General features: G+C 32.9%; 1 protein-coding gene across 1 annotated transcript; it reads left to right on the top strand.

Annotated features, from left to right (window-relative positions):
- Window positions 1–1,877: 1,877 nt before the first annotated feature.
- On the top strand, window positions 1,878–3,780 carry LOC106763064 (aspartyl protease AED3). The gene is made up of 2 exons (XM_014647232.2): window positions 1,878–2,521; window positions 2,792–3,780. Exons 1-2 carry the CDS (start codon window positions 1,957–1,959, stop codon window positions 3,568–3,570), a joined length of 1,344 nt encoding a protein of 447 aa, XP_014502718.1. The 5' UTR covers window positions 1,878–1,956; the 3' UTR covers window positions 3,571–3,780.
- Window positions 3,781–20,730: the final 16,950 nt, after the last annotated feature.

The raw sequence follows: 20,730 nt of genomic DNA, 5'->3' as shown, positions 1-20,730 counted from the left end.
TTAAAAGCTATTATGAAATACAAGATAGCATTGGAAACCGAGCTTCCCATCTCTATTAAAATGTGCCCGGAGATGATTATTTGCATCTTAGCGGAGAGTTACACTGGAATGCATGTTGACTGAATGAGGATCCATACATTCATATAGATTTTAAGCAAATATGGATGGAAGTCTTGAATCCATGGCCGTGAGCGACACACATCACTAAATATTGATCATTAATCTCCCCAAAAGGACCATGTTCTGAGTTCTATAGGTCACCTTTGTCTAATTCTCAACCATCCATTACATCTGTTTCACAATATACCTTTAAAGTTTCAGTTTATTTCAGCCATATCAACAAGACTGTAAAGTTTCTTCAATTACCACTTCCAAAGACCTACTTTGCTGCGTCACTGTACTAAAATCCAAAAAGTGTCTGAAACCGGAGTTTGTCTACTACACCCCTCAATCATCAATACGCCCTTTGTATCAGATTTATTTTCTTATTTTCTTTTGCAAACGTCCCAATCAAATATGTTGTTTGGTTTTTCAGCAGAATCTCAAACAGTTCACAAATTTAACTTGATTATAATCAAAATAAAATCACACATACTATTTAATTAAAAATAATAATTAATAGAAATTAACCATAAAAATTCCATGCGGATATAATCCTCTTACTCATTTTGAAAACTACAACAACGATATTCTAATATACATTTAGTAACTCAAAAGTTATTTATATCAACATCTACTCCGATATCATTTTAACATATTTTTCATCATTATACAAAGCATTGTACTATTAATTTGCTAAAGAATAAAAAATGTATTAAGTTACATTTAAAGGTTTTGACATATATATAGTTCTTTTAAAACATAAAATAGGTGACGGTTTAAAATATGTTTTGAAAGAAGATGTTTGTATACCGAAGTTTAATCATGGGAACTTAATATATAGCACAGAAATATTAGTTGACACAATATTAATTTATGTTTGTTAATTAATTAATGATATCATTTTAAGTATAAACTTAAGTATGTTAAGAAGGATGTGTAGACTCACGATCCAATAGCAATGTTAATTAAATATATATAATTTTTTTCTTTATTCTTTAATTTAGTTATATCTTCTTTGTTTGTATCTTTATTTGTTTTTCGTAACGGTAACAATTCATATCCTTTTATCTCTATATTATTTGTAAGAGTAATAATATCATGACACACTTTTACATTTATTTGAGATAAAATAGAAGGATAAAATGATTCAAAAAGTGTAAAGTTTTATAGTTTTTTTAAGAAAGAAGAGAGTAAAAAGTAAGTAAAGGTACTAAAAAAATTTAGGTATTATTTGTAACTATAATGTGAAAAGTTGTGTTGATTAATGTAAGAGTTCAAACAGCAATGACAGAGTTTAGCACAGGGAAGGTTCTTGTGACAGGACCTTGGATGCAAATAAGCTATAATAAATTGGAAAAAATCTCTTTACCAATACATTTTTACAATTGTTTGACAACGCGGTAATTTATGATTGGTTCATTTCAAATATTTTTTTAAACATAAATTGAAACAGACCAATAAAATGATAACACATGTATTATTGTCAAAAAATTGTTAAAAAAAATTATGAAAATAAATTATACTAACATATATCTTTCTGAATTGAACAGACAGAACTTGCATATATAAAGGAACCTCATAAAATTATAAATATAATTTATTTCAAATAACGTCTTTAATATTGTAGTTTCTTTCTCTTTTTCTATTTTGTCAAATATTATTAAATAAGATGTGTTGCAAAAATCATTTGTGAAAATAACATTTTTTTTTTCGTTCCAAACAAATAGTTTATGCAGTAGTTGCTATTGTGCATGTATTAAAGGAGTGGCGCCCCCATGCATGCACACTACCACTTAAACTAAACAAGTACTATACTACAATATTATTTTCCTCCTCCATCAACACACACCAATTATGGGTGTTAACACCATCACCGCCACCCTAATTCTTTTCACTGCAACACTATTACTCTATCTCTCCACCGTAGCCATTGCCACCGACCCATGCGCTTCTCAAAGTGACGACTCCGGTATCATCGTCATTCCCATCTACGGCAACTGCTCCCCTTTCAAGAATCTCTCAGACTCCTGGGATACCACCATCATCGACATGGCCTCCAAGGACCCTCTGAGGGTCGAGTACCTGTTTGGCCTCGACTCGTCGCTCAGGAAAAAGCGCGTTTCCGCCGCCCCAATAGCTTCGGGGCAGGCCTTCGACATTGGTAACTACGTGGTCCGAGTCAAACTCGGCACTCCGGGTCAACTCTTTTTTATGGTCCTGGATACCAGCACCGACGAGGCTTGGGTCCCGTGTAGTGGCTGCATCGGTTGCTCTTCCTCCAGCACTTACTCGCCCCAAGCCTCCACCACTTATGGCGGCCCCGTGGCTTGCTACGCCCCGCGTTGCGCCCAGGCTCGTGGAGCCCTCCCTTGCCCCAACACCGGTTCCAGAGCTTGCATCTTCAACCAATCCTATGCAGGTATAGGAATGACTCTTTCAGGAAGATTGTTTCTCAGGGTTGATTAATATTGATGAGAATGGAATTGACATCCTTAGATAGAATGAGAATTAAGCTTGAATCTTTGAACACCTACATTGGTACAACTTGTAATATTATCAACATTGTTTGGATTAACTTCATTTTTTACAATAATTCAAGCTTCCTTAAATAATAATCCGATAGAAATATGATATCTGGGATTTTAAGAAGATGGAAATTTGTTTACTTAGACATTTTTGCGTAACGCAGGCTCCACATTCTCCGCCACGCTCGTGCAAGATTCCCTCAGTTTGGCCGTAGACACTATCCCTAGCTACGCTTTCGGGTGCGTCAACTCCGTCTCCGGAGGCACAATCCCGGCTCAAGGCCTGCTGGGCTTGGGCCGCGGGCCCTTGTCCCTTCTTACCCAATCTTGGTCACTCTACTCCGGCGTCTTCTCCTACTGTCTTCCCAGTTTCAAATCCTTTTACTTTTCCGGGTCCCTGATACTCGGGCGCACAGGTCAGCCCAGAAGAATCCGCTCCACCCCACTTCTCCGAAACCCGCGGCGGCCATCACTCTACTACGTGAACCTAACTGGAGTGACAGTGGGCCGGGTTCAGGTCCCATTACCCACCGAGTATCTCGCGTTTGACCCAAACAGAGGATCCGGAACCATTATAGATTCGGGCACGGTCATAACCCGATTCGTGCAACCGGTTTACAACGCAATCAGGGATGAGTTCAGAAATCAGGTGAAGGGACCGTTCGTTAGCATAGGGTCATTCGACACGTGCTTTGTTAAGACCTACGAGACGCTGGCACCGTTGATCAAGTTTCGGTTCACGGGATTGGATCTCACTCTGCCCTACGAGAACACCCTCATACATAGTACCTACGGCGCTGTGGCGTGCCTGGCTATGGCGGCGGCGCCCAACAACGTAAACTCGGTGCTCAACGTCATCGCCAACTACCAGCAACAGAACCTTAGGATTATGTTCGACACAGTTAATAATAGGGTTGGCATAGCGCGTGAGCTTTGTAACTAACTACATCGTATTTTTTTTGTTACTATCTTGTACAACTTTTGTTTGTGTTCGTACGTTGCTTTACTTTTTTTTCCTGTCGTTCAAATGGGTGTGGTGAATAAGCCGTGTGGGCATTGCTTGGTTTTGGAGTATTTTTCAAAATAAAGATGTGTTGTGGAAGTTAGTGTTTGACGTTTTTTATTATTTATCTAGGCTTAATACTTTGGTTTCTGTCCTCATGTCATCGATTCCTAAATTTTGTAGTTTTTTTTTAAAAAAAATTTGTTCATTTTTTATGACAAATGTCTAAAATGTTACAAAACAATGTTTACGTGTGTTATTATTAAATGAGGTGTAACTTTTTTATACACGTGAAAACTTAAACAAAGGTTGATATCCAAATGTGATAATTGAATGTGGCTACATCATCAACTTCAACCTCTCACTATGAAAAATCCTAACTACCATTAGAACAATTACCCCATCATCAGGCCATCACGACAACCTTGAGTCATCAGAACCCACAACCATAATCTCCTTCAACCTCGCAAATCAATAAGCAACAGTCATCACAAGCTTGTTAACATCTTCAACGAACAACCACGGACAACTTGCATTTGAAAACCGAAACCCAAGTTTTTTAAACCTTTTCCACTAGAGAACGTGAAAATATAAAACCCTCGTTAACCATCGCGAAAGTCATCATAGTAGTTCAAGAACACCACGAAATCCAAAATCACGAGATATTTTCCACTTGTTTGAACCTTCCATCTTTGTCAACCACCACATAAAACACAACGCCACCGTGAGCCGTCATCTTCGCCTCAAACCTACAAACACAGAAACCCTAAACTAGAAACTAGCAATCATTGCGAATAAGAAAAACCCAAATCGCGAAACCTCCATGTTCATCATTGCACCACACAAACCTATAGAGGAAAAAAGGAGCCACTCTAACCATTTTGGTTCCAAAATTGCAAAACATAACACTACTACGATGAACAACGAGTTCATGCAAGCATTTGGCGCAACCTCTCGCATCTCCATCTTTGAACAACACCCTCCATCACAATAAAACTCTAATTTTGGGTGGAAGATGAAGCTGTCATGTGACAGTCCCTCATTGGACAATTTCACATGTCAAAAAGTTTTACCTCATTCACTAATGACTCACATAACGATTTAAACGCTGTCATAAAAAATGACCAAATTGAACAAAAATTACAAAACTTGGGACCACTTTGAACGCCCGAAAAGTCGAGCACCACTTGGAATAAAACTTACAAAAATTGGGATCAGAAAAGATATTAAACCTATTTATGTATTTAAGGTCAATGAGAACCAATGTCTAAACCTAAAAAGAACACAAGGAGAATATTTTAAAGAGTAAATATATTTAACCATCCAAAAACTTTTACAACTTTGCAATATTTAATCTCATTAAGTCATAGAACACCATCTAATTTAGTTTGGAAATCTATCCTTTGAGTTATAATTTTCATATCCTCAATTAAGGAATTTATATTTGTAAACAACTTATATTTATTGTAAATAAAATAAATACTTAGTAAATAATATTTGGATCATCATTAGAAGTAAGGTAGGACCAACAATGACCTAAGATGAGAACTGATATGCCTTGGCAAATTGTTTTGTCTATCCAATACTTAGATAAGTAACTAGCACGATCCTCATTTGGAAAAACCATGAAAAATAAGGTATGACATGATTTTGCGAGTCACTCCATACTCTATTGGATGCAAAATGGAAAGAACAGGAAGGAGTGAACTAATGATGGGAGAAGAAGCAAGGTTTTTTATTCCATTTTTAGTGATAAGTTAACATATGGTCGTAGGTGATAACGGTTGAAAATATCGTTATCTGTGATTCAATTTTGATACTAAATGCATCCTTTCTAACTTAGAAACTTGCTTTTACTCATGTTTTTGCTTTAGTTTTGTGAATAAGAGAATTAAGGTTATACTTAATGATTTTATTACTAAATTCCCTTAATTTTGTAGGTTAATGGAATGATTTGGAAGAAGAGTCAAAGTATAAATGAGTTGGAACTCAAGGAGCGAGTAGAACTGCAGAAAAAGATAAAAAAAACACAATGCTGAAAAATCTGCTACGGCTGAGCGCTAGTCTTGGGCTGAGCGCCAGTTAAGTGCAGTTTTCTTCTGTTTCATGCCTGGGCGTTACTGTTGAGCGTCATTTTGAGTGCCGCACCTACCGTTGAGCGCCGTTTTGAGCGCTAAGCGCCGACAACGTTGGCTTGGATCTATTTTCTGTTATTTTTATCATCTGCTTTGGGCTTGGACCCGTTTTCTGTTATTTTTCTGCCCTATTTAAAGACCTGGACATCTTAGGGTTTGTATCTTTTGATGGCTTAAACACGAAAACACCTTTTTCACCCATTTGGGGGCAGATTTAAGGATGTGAGAGCTCTCCTCTTCTCCTTTTAGGGTTTAATCTCTTCCATTCCATTGTACACCTAGTTCTTTCATGACGATGGAGAACTAATGTTATTTGTTGCTGGGGAANGATGTAACCTCTAAACTCTCTTGTATTTGAATTGATTCTTATTATTGATATATGTTTCTTTCATTAATTGTTAGAGATATTCTTCCTTGCTTAAATGCTTGTGATGTTTTATTCATGTATGGCATAAATCTTATGATTTGTCTAAGTATCGGGAGATTTCGTACTCCTAGGGTTGGACGATTTAGGGATGTGACAACTCTCCTCTTCTCTCCCTAGGATTGTTATCAAGAGATATCTTACAAATCACCATCTGTGGAATTCTCCCAAAAGCAATATTACCTAGACATAGGGATATGAGAGTTGGTTGCCTTTATGCTTCTGTACGTATGTAATGCAGAATTAATTGCTAGGGAGACAAGACATTGTAAACTAGTAATTAAGGATATGCTTTCTTCACCGAGACATCGAGTTTAAAGTAAATTAGAAAGTGACATTAACATTAATAAAGAAGATGAATACGTTTATGTATGAGAATGATTAGGTGAAATCTAAACCCTAATAACATATTCATCTCATATTATCAAAATCATCCATTCGCTTTTGTGTTTAGCCTCAATTGATCAAATTGCATGCATATTTACTTTTATCGTTTTGCATTCAAAAACCCCAAAATATTGTTCTTATAGTCTTAATTAGTTAAGCAAAAGCACAACTATTTACTGTCATGAGTCTCTTGGAAAAATGATACTTAATCTTACCATTTTATATTACTTGATACGATTCGGTACACTTGTCAGAGTCTTAACAGTAGGGATCCATCACAAGTATAGAAGGAGATTAAGTGATCAAAATAAAAATAAATAAATAATAATAAGTCACTGACCTATAACCATTTTCCAAATTTTAACAATATGATTTTAATTGAAGGGATTACATTGAGTCCTTTTAACTTAAATAAAGGTTGAATTGATGACAAAAAGAATTTAAGAGGTGACATTGAATTAAGCCCATAAATATTGAAATCAAAATATTAAATAAGCCTAGATACATCAATAAAGGAAAGGGATTTGACATAAATTATTTTTGAAGTTTTTCTTTGGTTCTACAATCAAAACATATCAAGAAAAGACAAGAAAAAGGAAGACTTTAGATTTTAGCTCTTAAGAATAGCATATCCTTTAGATATATTCCGTTCTCCTAGACTTGAAGTTTATATGTAACAAAAAAAATATTTATTTAAATGCCGAAATGGGAGCATGTTTTAAACAATGAAATGCACAATGAACAATAGAAAGAAAGGTGTGAGTAATGGACTCGTGTGACCTTGATAAACCTACGATGAAGACCAAAATGTGTCATTATATTTTTATTCATTGCAATTAAACATTAAATAGATCAAAATAAATGCAAGAAGGAGAGAAAATGAGAACAAGATCTTTTGCAATGAAGAAGTGCTTCGCATGGAAATGATACTAAAATTAGAGAAAAAAAAAAGTGAGTTTTTTCAATTGCAATAGAAACTACAAAGGTGCAATTTTGTGGCAATAAAGTAAATTTTCTAAAATTTTAACCTAAGCTAGACAAAAGAATAGGCTTCAATCTTTCGTAAGACTGAAGTTTATACTAGTATAAGTTTTATTTATTTTACAACCAAAATATATATTTATGCAACATAATTTTACAAATACCTTCATTTTGAAAGACTTGGATTTTTTAAACTAAAGTATATAAGATGAAGTTAAATAATATTTTACTAGTGATATTATTGTAATATTATCATTGTCGTAAGTAATCATAAATTTAGATTTATGAACAATTTCATTAACTATTTAGTGTATAAAACATTTTGTTAAGGTAGTAAGTGGGTCTTATCTTGTGACCATTGGATTGATGTTTTTAATATGTTAGTCTATTTTAGTTTGTTCCACCTAAGTTATTAAACAGGTGTGGAATGGATAGGATGGTGACTAATTTTATTTTTTAAAATACACAAATATACAATTATGTTGTAATATAAGTTATTTTTATAAATAAAATTTTTAGTTTCAATTATTAATTATAATGAAATATTTTAAGATATAAAAATAAAAGTTATTTTGTTTTATTTAATTAAAAATATTAATTAATCAATTAAAAATTTAAAAATATTTTATGTAATTAAACGTGATTTTAATATGTATATATATATAACAAAATTTAAAAGTAAAACAAAAATAGTCTAACTTTCTTTCAGACCGGTCAAGATATCTAGCTTGCTTGCAATTCATTCCACTAATCCATTTTACAAACCCTAGCTTATATTTCTTATGCATCGGCACATAAAATTTGAATAAGTTCGTTAAAATGGCATTATCATTATATAGTATTTACATTTATTAAAAAAAGACTGAGCAGCTTACTCTAAAAGATTTATTTATTTTTTTGAATAGTTTCAGGTTTAGTTGTTAAACTAAAATCTTTTATGCAAGGTAAGTCAATAACTCCACATCTATTTCCCTCAGCTAGTGGCTAACGTCAGGTGCATATTGTTTTCATGCAACTTCATTGATTAAAATTCGTAAGAACCTCGTGTGTTAAAAGGGAGAGCTTTACTTCTACGAAAAAGAAATTAAAGTATAGTAATATCTTGTAAAATTAAATTAATATTTTTGGTACCCATGTTGGGGAATAAGAAGATGTAACTTATTGTTAAGACTTCGGCAAGTGTACCAAATCATATCAAATAATACAATTGGTAAGACCAAATATCGTTTTCCCTAGAGATTCACGACCTAAACATTCATGTGGTTTCTTGATTAATTAAGACTTGTAAACGAAATCATAGTGTTTATAATGCAGAAAATAAACATGAATGCAAGTGTTTGAACAATTGACTTGAAGAATGCGCAGGTGATTGGTGTATATAGTATGAAATGATTATGCTTATCCATTCTCATCTATTTATGAATTCGTCTTTTTTCATTAATGTTAATGTCACTTTCAAATTTACTTTAAATTCGATGTCTCGGTGAAGAAAACCTACTCTTACTTACTAGTTCATAATGTCTTGTATCTCTAACAATTAATTATGCATTACATTTGCATAGATTCAACCCTCAGACTAGATGAGAAATTTGTCATCTTAGATAGATTTACTAATGAAAAAATATTATTCATAATTGTATTGTAAAGTTACTGATGAAAATATCTATAAGTAATATTAATTGTAATATACCAATGAATTTTATTGACAATTTTTATTGTCGATAATTGTATTATAAGTTACCAATTAAAATATCTTTTGATAATCCTAATTGTAATTTATCAATAATTATTGCTGACAAATTTTACTTATAAATTGATTATCAACAAAAACATCTCTGGAAAAATTAAATTGTGAAATCTATAAAAAGAATCATGGATAAATTTAAGGTTACTGATATATTTATGATATATTTATAATTGTTGATGATTATGTAAGTGAAACAAATTTAAACTTTAAAAACCTAAATGAATTAAACTTAAATTTACTCTTTTAATACGTAAAAAACATAATAATCTTATTTTAAACAATGAAATAATTTGAAAATATTATTATTTAAGTGTCTCGTGGTTTTAGGAAGATTGGAAGGTTTTCTTGTAAGATTTTTCACTATTGTTTCTGTTGCAAGATAGTCTTGCCTTTTATTTTTCATTTTGCTACAATGGACAAAAATGGATGTAGCCATGGATCAATTAATGTTCCCTTGGATTCTGCTAGTTGCGAAGAAATTCAGTTGTCTACGCCTCGTTGAACACGGAAGCACGAAAATGGCTCATTAAAGAGGGACAACACTAATGTCCAAAACATAAAGCGACAACACCGACCAAATTTCATTTCCAATTTCAAGAACTTTTGTTTTTATTCCTGTTAAATTAATTTGTATTTGAGTGCTACGTACCAACCCTATTGGAAGACAATGAAGGGATTTGAAGAAGAGGACGAACTATGACTAAAATTACCAATATGTATTTAAATCTACATTTGGGATTTTTCATTTAAGAATAAATGTTATTTTAAGTAATTTTGATTGTAATATGATTTTTAGATTTAGATGAACTTAGATGTGAAACTTTGTGAAAAATAAAAGGAAAAGCAAATGGAAATGATTGCTTGGTTTTCCATAATGCTTTAGAAAACCGAAAATGAGGGTTCACGCATACATGGATTTTGTGCAAATAAATGAGTGAAAATGTTGAATCTATGCCCGTGACCGACCACATACCATGCACGACAAAATAATGAAGTAATGTTCATTTTAATCTCTCCTACGAACTCACCACAAGTCCCTTTCTAAGTTCTAAAGATTTAAATCCCTTCTCTAATTTTTATCCTTCCGCATTTATGTGTGGTATAGGAAAAGGTGGAATAAGATATAAAAATATAGGGTTATAAGGTTTGATACATGTCCTATACTTTGTGTTTTTTCTTTCTTCACATATGATCATATAATAATATAATATGTATTACCAATCGGCAAATATATTTGGATAAGCGATCAATCCATAGGTTGAGACGTATAGATATCTGTTGAAAATAATGAATGAAATAATAATAATTGATGGATGGTTAATAAGTATTTTAACGGTTATTAAAGGTGAATTAATAAGTTTGATTTTCATAAATTTTTAAATACAAGTTTGATGTTGAGGTAAAAACATTTTTTTCATGATCTAATTCCTCTAGACCCTCTTTAGAAAAATATTTGATTTGAGCATCAAAGTGTCTTTTATAGGTCAATCATCGAGACACCCATCGGTTCGAAAGAGATTCTTTGAGAAGAGTGGACGATCGTGATATAGAAAGCAAGCTAAGTCAGGAAGACTGATGATGAATACATATTTATGCCCACATTTTATATTTAATTTCAAATATTTAGTGAGATTTTTGTGATTAAATGATTGATTTGAGGAGAATTGGTGACGATTGAATTTATTGGGTTCAGGAATAAAAGGGGCTTAAAAAGTGATTTTTAGTTGCATAAATTATTTTTGGGTATTCTTATGTTTATTTGTGTAGCTGAAATTAAAACTTTATTGGTACAAAGTTGTAAAAATAAGGCTCAAAATCAGAATTCTGAAGAGGTAATTACAAACAGCTGAAAACACCCCTAATATTTAATTAATACACTCTTATTTCTGAAATAGGTCCAATAGTAAACCCAACAAAAAGTCCTTTTCTACTACATCCCCCTAAGTTTCCTATTCCTACCCCTCCTACCACTAATTAGTTAGACTTCATCAAATGTTGCCACGTGTCCCAATCCACCATATATAAATCTATCCAACCATAAGTTGCCACCTTTTTAGCCTTGCCACATCAACTGCCACGTCATCGTAATCTCCTATATCAAGAAACCCTAATTTTCCTCTAAACAGAAACTATACCCGTCAACCACTTTGCCACCACGTGCAAGCTATCGCGACCGTCACCAAACTCTAGTCGTTGCGACTACCAACCAAGCCACCATCAATCTCGTCGTTTCCACTCTTCACTGATCCACTACCTGCAACTCGAACAAACGCCATCTCCTTTGCGAGAGACCGCCACCATGAGAAACCTTACCGCTGTTGCCGTAGAGCGAATCGCGCCACCACCTAGAGCATCTTCTTCACGCCGCAAGCAGCGCCGTTCAAACCTCCATTGTGAGTTCTCCCCTAATCCAGAAACGCAATCTATAACAAACAACCGTCCCTCTGCCACGATGCAGAAGCGGTCCTATGCCGCCATCACCTTGCACAAATCCTATTTTCTCCTTTGCGTTTCTTCATCTGCAAACCCAGAAAACCAACACAGTTCATCCCCCAGATCAGAAATAGAAACCCTAAAATCGCGCAACCCCAATTCGCACCTTCACCTTCCCTAAATCGTGAACTCCAACGCCTTCCACCTTCATCAGAAAACAGAAACCAAGAAAAACCCTAAACACAAAACCCCATTCGTAACCATCTTTGAACAACGTGCCTTCTCTTTGAACCTCTTCGAACCATCTTCATTCGTCTTCATCACAAAGCTCACCAAAATAGTCGCTGTGAAGGATAAGGAGCGAAACTTATTCTCGCACCGCAAGCAGGTCACACCTCCATCAAAGAGCAACCCGTCTCGCGTTCTTGCCTCATGACTGCGTAGGGGAAGCAACAAAGTTTTTCCCTAATGCAAAACCCTAATTTTGGTGGGAAGGGGCTGCCACATGGCAGACCTTCATTGGCTACATCATGCCTTAGATCAAAGCAGGTCAACAAGTGTTCTCTGGTGAAAGTCTGGTCAACTAATGTTCTCTTCTATAATTTGAAAAGAAAGGAGGGGTTGAAGTGCAAATAGAGAAACTTTTAAGAGTTTTTTTTTTGTAATTTTGAAAACTGAAGAAGTACATTAATGGAATTTAAGAGATAATTCAGTAGATATTTTTAGGATAAGTAATTTAATTTGAAAATATATCAACAGAAAATATCTTACCAACAGAATACTCAAAGTCCAAGCTCAATTAAGCCTATATAAAGAGACCTAGGGGAGGCAGAAAACATAACTCATTCATTCTCTTTCATTGGAGGGCTAAGCTTCTAGGTTTATTCCATTTTAATTTCATTATGGATTATGAGGTTAAGTTGACTTAATGAATTTGTTTCTTTTGATTATTGATTTGAGTTATCTCTTTTCTATGTCTTGCATCTCTCAATCTTATTAAAAGCAATGATTTTTGCATCGTAAAATATTTCAATATACATACATATTAACCATATGAGTTCAAGGGTTTCTACGTTTGATTGAGAATTTACTTTGATTGAATTTAGGAACTTTCATATGATTAAACATGTTCTTGCTACTAATTGAGAATGTACTTTGATTAGTGGTAAGAATTTCCATTATAATTAATTGATAATTTACTTTGATTAATTAGCTTTTAATTTGGTTAGGAAATTTAAGAATAGACATGATTAAACACAATAGGATTTGATTGAGAATGTACTTTGGTTGAATTCATTGTGAATAATATAGAAAAATCTTGCATTTGATTGAGAGTCTACTTTGGTTAATTGTATGATTGCTCTCAAATTAATTAAGAANGTACTTTAATTAATTTGAAACCCAATGATCTGTGGATAACCGATGATGAATTTATCTTAGAAAGTAGTGGAATTAGCCTATTTCATTATAATTGTTTCTAAGTTTTCTATTTGTCTTTCACTTGAACTCTAACATTCTTCAAACACATTAAGTTCATTAGCATAGTTTCTCACTTTTATTCTTGAGCATTGCATAACATTTATAAGAGTCAAATATTGAAAAACAATTTTGTATTCATTGGGAGACTACTCAGAGTTACTTTAACCCTATCTACTTTCTTGAATACTACTTGGCAATACTGAATTTGCTTTGAAGAGTAGTATTAATTTGATAGCTTTAATGACAACGTATCAAATGATCCTCGACCCTAGACAACAAAAACATTTTGGCGCCCACCGTGGGCCCAAAGACAAGAGAAGAAACCTAGTTACAACCACAAGAATGAAAAAACAACCTGATCCAATGAGCTTAGTTCGGGAGATGCAGAGAGAAATGCAGGAGATGTGGACAAAAATAGCCACCTTGAGGGCAGAGCGTACAACTGGACTGAGAAAGGAGTCAACTTAACAATCGACGGTACCAACTCATGATCCAACATGGGAAAATGTTTAGACCTGAAACCGAAGAAAAAAGGATAAGAGGCGAGCAATGCCTTAGTCATAACCACTACCAGGTAGAGGGCCTTCATCCATTCACAATTGCTATTATGGAGGCATCAATGCTAGAGAAGAAAATGCCCCCCATGTTTGAGAAGTATGATGGGTCTGTTGATCCGGATGAACACCTTCGGTCCTTTATGGATGCAATGGCATTTTACTTGTCGAGTGATTTGGTGTTATGTAGGGTGTTTTCTCTATCTCTAAAAAGGGAAGCCTTAGCCTGGTTTCATTTGTTACCCCCTAACACCATAGACTGCTTCAACACTTTACACAACTTGTTCGGCCAATAGTACGCTAATAGACGAGTGCAAAGTCTAACTTATCTTGCCCTAATGAATTCAAGTAGAGAAAAGATGAGACACTTAAAGACTTTATGGACCACTATAACAAGACCATCCGACAAGTGAAGGATGTAAGCAAGGAGTTTGTGCTAAGTAGTTTGTCAATGACCTTTTATCTTTTACATTCCAGTCGACTCTATTTCTAACGCAGTCTACTACGTTTTTTCCACTGCATACATTTTTTGATTGCTTGCATTTCAACAAACTTTAAAAAGCTTTATACTTTCTTTGCAAGATTGCGAAAAAAACATATTTTTGAAACATCACCAATTCACCCCCCTCTTGTGTTTAAAGAAGCCTACCTATTTTCCAATAATACGACTCTTGAAAATCAACTTGAAAAATCTCAAGAAGAAGAAATATTGAAAAATAAAATTTAAATTCTTAAGGAAGGAAAAAATGTGTCTATTGTTTGTGAAACTTGCAAGACTTTTGAAAATAAAATTAATAGTCTTGAAAAACCTTTTTCAAATGTTTCCAAAAATAAAAATGTTGAAAAAGAAAATTTTATACAAAAAGATTTTTATAAAAATAAAAAGTGTGTAGAAATAATAATAAAAGGATTTTTAGGGCATGGGTTGAAAAGGAAAACCTTACTCTAGAAGTACTACTTACTTAATGTGCTTTTAATTTATGAAAAAGGGACATGCTTGTAAAAAATATAGAATTAAATATTTTAACGTTCCAAATAGAATGTATGCTTGAGTTTCAACAATTAAGTAACTTATTTCTAAACTTAAATGACCTAAACAAGTTTTTAGGGATCAAAAATATTATTTTTCTTTGTTACAAGTTATTTCAAAATCAAGAAAGTCTTTATGATATCTTGATAGGTTTTATGATCTTAGAAGAGGTTTAAACATTATAAATGTTGATTCTTTAACTTGGAATATGTTTAAATGATTAACTTTATGTACGTATCATTATTTCTGTAATCATCGATTACATCTAATTATAAACATTTAATCCTAATCGATTATTAAGTATATGATCTATTTGGAATAATCTATTATGTTGCAAATAATTTATTATATGAGATTATAGAGATTTCTGGATAGCACAAGATGAACAAATAATAGATAATCGATGACAACAACTAGGTACTTCATAAATACAAACTAAGTACTTCATAAATGTAGTTTTAGAAGAGCTTTGAGTACTTGTTCTAGAAAGGTTTGTTTTTATCAAAAAGAGATATATTACATGAAATGGTGTTTACCTTTATTCTCTTTGACTGCGATAATAAAAAGGAGGAGAAAAATGGAAGTTGAGGGGGATGAGGCTTGTGATTTAAATGTTATATACTTAATATTTTTTTTTTTAATGTCAGAATTCTAAGTTCATAAAGTCATAAAAAACTTCACAAATTTTTTGTAATAATAAAAAAGGGATAGATTATTGATTAAAGAAGAATATGGATATCTTATTGTCAATCTTAAACACAAGTTTTTATGATGATAATAAATGAAGAGAAGTTGAAGTTTGAATGATGAGGATGATTTATGTAAAACTAAGTGAAGACTTAAAGAGATTTATGAGGAAATGTTGAAGAGTTAAAGAATGTTTGGTTTCAAGAGTTATATTAAAAGACTCAAGATTTTAGTTGTTGAAGTCTTGTAATCTGGGTATCTTATTTAAGATATTTTACTTTAATTAGTAAGTCTGTAGTAAAAAGACATAAGGCAAGAAATAGTGCACTGAGAGAGTTTATTTTTGCAAGATTCACTGGATAAATCTTCTTATTCTTAGTGATAATCGATTATCTCAATGAAAATGACTGCCAAAAAAAGCCATTGGAATAATCGATTATAGCTTATGACAATCGATTATTTTTTTTTGAGATTATTGATAGAGGGAGCAATGGTTTAGCTGAACCTACAATCTCAGAGTTTCTGGTTTTTTATGATGACAACACATAATTAATAACACATGTGTATTATGTGTTACATGTTCATTGCTTTCATGATTATGATTATATGAGAACATGCTTGTGTTGTTTCTATGATGATCATTGCATTTCACTATGTTATATATGAGATTTTATTTGTGAATGCATGACAAATGTTTTGGAAAAGAAAAACATGGATAATCAGATTAGAACAGAGATAAATTGCAAATAATCAAGTTAAAATAATCAATCAACAAAAAATAACCAAATTCCAGAATTGGAATTTATAACCCTGTTATGATCAGTCGATTGAATTATTTTCCCAGTCGAATACATTGCTTGTCAATGATGTTGAGTTCCACTTGTAGTTTCCAAAGCAATGTTTTTCCTGCAAAACCTTTCAAAGATCTTTTGTAGATCAAGAATCTTAGTTATGCAAGAAATGTAATCAATAAGAAGTCAATCTGTAAAGATGTGTAACAGATCAAGCATACATAATCAACTTCTATCAACACACAGTCGAATCAATCAACAGATTTCAATCAAACAAATTTAAAGCAGCTGAAATTGATTCAAACCATATTTCATTTCCTTGTGAAAATGATATTACATTGATTGGAACAAAAAAGGAACAAAAACAAATGGCATTCTAAGACATACAAAATGAAACCGAAAAAGACACAAAGATTAGTCTATGGCTCTAAACACTATTGGGTAAACATAACTCTATTCTAATTCAAAAGATTCTTCAATCTTTTTATCAGCACTGTTTATTCCACTGTCAGTGTCACCAATTGATGATTCTTCGAAGGCTTTTATGCGCAAAGCATAATCTATTTTTCTATGTTGCTCGGATGAAGACTTTTGCAACAAAATCAACTTATCATCTAGTCTGTCAAATCTTCTATCCACATAACCTTCAAAAGTGCTTAGAGGATGAAACTTATATGTGGAAGGATCAATATTCTGAGGATCCATTTCACTTGTTGAGGGTAAATCATCAATCATAGTCCATTCTTCCTTTAACTTGATGATTCCAGTAGAGTTCAAGAACAACTTTTCCATACTATTACTTTTGTTGCACTGAATAACCCTTTCATTCATAACGTCCACTTTTTCCTTTTTAGTACTTTGCTAATAAAGACACCGTATGGTAGACAAGATCCCTTGCTTTTAGTTAATTTCATCATGTGGTCACGAATACCAAAGGTCCAATTTGTTGGAGTTCCTGACAGTAGAGCACATATCAAGTATATATCTTCATCTTTTAGTAAAGAATGATCTTCTTCCCTTGGAAGCATTATCCATGTAATTACATATACACAGAGACACTCATCCATTAAAAGATTTCTGATACTGAAGTCTTCACAATCATTGGCTAAGGCAGGATTTCTTAAAATAAATTTGTATAAGTCTTTGCTGTTAAAACCAGTCATTCCATGATGTGCTAATGATCCGTCTTGTTGAAGTCCAACAATGTTTTCCCAGATGAACTTGTCAATGGTGATATCTACACCCTTCACTCTTGATATTAACCAGTTTCCTTTTCTTTGGAGATTGTAGTAGAACACTTTGACTAAGTTCGAATAACATTCTCCTTGCATTTCAACAAACTTTGTCAAGTTATCTCTAACAAGCCATTCTTGAAACTTGAATCCTTCGTTTCGATAAAATGTAGTGTTTATGCACTTGTGTCACATGATTTCCTTGAAACCCCATTTGCAGATATAATCAGTTCTTTTATCATCATCACTAAACCATCCAAAAGGATCAACTTCTCTTCTTACTAACATTGGTCTTTTTCCAGGACAAGATGAGGAGGCAACCATTTTGTAGTGAATGAGAGGAAGGTCCTTTTGAATCAGGATAAGGGTTTTGTTGTACACAGTGTCTAAGTTTGAAAGTCTAACACACACACACACATATAGATACACGTGCCAATAATATTGCATATAAAACCCAAATTCAAAATATCAAATTTTAACGGTCCAAAACAGAGACTTAGTCGAATGAATTAAAATACTAGTCAACTAATCATTGTGAAAATGGTTTTTCAAACTCATTCAATCAATCAAACAATCAGACAATAAGCACATGTAATCAAACAATAACAACCAATCAATTTAAGCATAGTGCAGCAAATTGATACAATTTTACCCGTTGTAGATACTCAAGATATTGATTTTTCCAAAATGATTCATCCTTGAGTTCATATTGCACCTGCTATATATCCTGCAAAACAATTCAAGTTTTGGTTGCTAGTACGCATTTAACTTTGGGTCTAAGATTGTCAGTCTTTGTCATTTGTTCCTTTAGTCTCCATACATATAATCCTTTAGGAACAACAACATTTCTGTAATAACAATTTCTAACATTGTGACCAACACAATTACAATAGAAACATGCATTTTTAGCAAGTTTACTCAGATCAATAAATCTCTTAGTATTGGTTCTATTACATTGAGCTTTGTATCCTATTCCTTGCCTATATATAGCTCTGCCAGAGGATTTCAGTACAACATTTAAGTTGTCTCTACCTTATCTACAATAGTAGTCAAGTAATCTATCTTTTCAATATGAGTAGGACAATTTTCACATGGTTTTTCAACTATAACACTTTCAATTTTAATTTCCTTAGCAGATAACAAAGCATCATTCAATTCTTTTTCTAATGTTTCATTTTCAAAAACAAGGTTATCAATTCTATATTCATAATCTCTTGTTTCAGAGTTTAGTCGATTAACCTTGTACTGTAATCACATTGCTTCAACTTGTAGTTCTTGAAATGCATCTTGTAGCATATCATATTTGGTTTCCACTGGTTCATTTGAGATGACTGCATCACTGTTGTAATCGTCCCATGTTACTCCAGTCATATAGCACATGTTAGATTCTTCATCTTGGTCAGCATCTTCATCACTTGAGCTTTCAGAATCTGTATTCTCCCAAGCATTGTATGCTCCTTTTCTTTTCATGCTTCTGACTTGAGGGAATCTTTTCTTTTCTTTTTGCTTAGGCTTCAATTCTGGACAATCAGGCTTGATATATCCTTCCTTTCCACATTCGTAACACTAGACAACATCTGTTTTTCCAGCCTTCATTCTAAAAAGTTCATACTCTTGTATCAGGGAGTTCTTTCTTGCTCTCTTTACTTCATCCGTGCCTTCATGAGTTATCTCTAAGACATCCCACATTTCCTTTGCAGTTTTGCATTGAGATATCCTAAAAAATTTATCAACTGTTAGTGCATAGGCAATAATATTTCTAGCTTTAATATCATACTGAGCTTTTCTATTTTCATCTACAGTTCATTCAGTAAAAGGTTTAATATTTATCAACAGTTTTAGTAGGCACATAAGGACCATTCAATTTTTCATCCCAAATTCCTTTATCTACAGATTGAAGAAAGATTTGCATTCGAATTTTCCAAAATGGATAATTTTCACAGCAAACAGAGGTGGTCTGTGTGTTGAAGCACCTTCACCAAAAGTTTGAAAACAGGAAGCCATCCCCAGGTTTATAGTCGAATCAATGAAAAACAAAGTCGACTAGTTTTTCAAATATCTTATGAAAACCAGCTCTGATACCAATTGTTGGAAAACAGGTAGGGTTCGCTTTACACCAAGAGGGGGGGGGGGAGTGAATGGGTGAGTTTTCAAAATCAGAGTCTTTTTGCAATATTTAAAACAAAGTTGAAAAATTTACAAGTCTTTCTTGAAATGCAAGTAATGAAAGAAGTGGAAGAAATTGAAGAGAAGAAGTCAATTGCCTTAAAAGCCACAAGCAGAAAAGCTTCAAAGAATGTGGAATGTGAAGTTGAATCAGAGACAGAATTGGACAACTGTTAAGCCCCTGGCAAGTGTACCAGATCGTTATCAAGTAATATAAATGGTAAGACCGAGTATTGTTCTCCCAAAGGACTCAGTGGCCTAGACGTTGTCAACACCCAATTTCGTCCGGGTGACTAAATAATGGGACTTGGTTTTTATTGTTGTCCTATTTCATTTATTTTCTTTTATTTTTTTTATTATTATGTTATTTTGTCATTCTTAATTTTATTTTACTATTTTGTTTAGTTTTAAAAAAAAATTACAAATAAAAAAAGAAACGAAGAAAGAATAAAAAAAATGAAAAAAAAATAATAAAAGAAAACAGAAGAAAAAAAAAGGAAAAAGGAAAGACAAGGAAAAAGAATGAAGGAAAAAAGGAAAAAAGGGGGTGCACGTGAAAAAATGAAAAGAAAAAAATTTGATTTTCTTGGAAAAATGCCCATAAGCAATTAATATTAATGCATGACAGATCACTTTAGAATATTTTTGAAATTTTGTTTTATTTGGTAATAATTTGAATTAGCATTATGGCAATAATTACAAGCAATAATTAAAAAATAATATATTGATTGCTGCATTCAGTTCCAAGAAAAATATGATTTCCTTTTAATAGACAATTTTCTAACAATTATTATAATTTGATTTATTAGACCATTTCTTTCCCTATTTTGTTAAATGTCAATTAATTCGTCATTAAGAGAAGATCACAATAATATTACAATGTGTGTAAATAAATACGCACCTTGTAAAAAAGAAGGAGAGAGGAAAAAAAATTCAATTTCTGGAAGAGAACATAAGGGGATAGAGAAAAAAGGAGAAGAGGCAAAAGAAACCTAGGGTTTCTTGAAGAATTTAGGCTTGGGCTAAATATTCCGTGCAGCACCCCTGGTTTTTC

The sequence above is a fragment of the Vigna radiata genome, chromosome 6, assembly GCF_000741045.1.
Source record: "Vigna radiata var. radiata cultivar VC1973A chromosome 6, Vradiata_ver6, whole genome shotgun sequence".
Classification (NCBI taxonomy): Eukaryota; Viridiplantae; Streptophyta; class Magnoliopsida; order Fabales; family Fabaceae; genus Vigna; species Vigna radiata.
This window is presented reverse-complemented; position numbering and strand designations above follow the sequence as displayed.

Coding starts and splice junctions, on each gene's coding strand:
- LOC106763064 (XM_014647232.2), top strand. CDS start 1,957: ATGGGTGTTAACACCATCACCGCCACCCTAATTCTTTTCACTGCAACA. Junction 2,522..2,791: donor CTTCAACCAATCCTATGCAG/GTATAGGAATGA, acceptor TGCGTAACGCAG/GCTCCACATTCTCCGCCACG.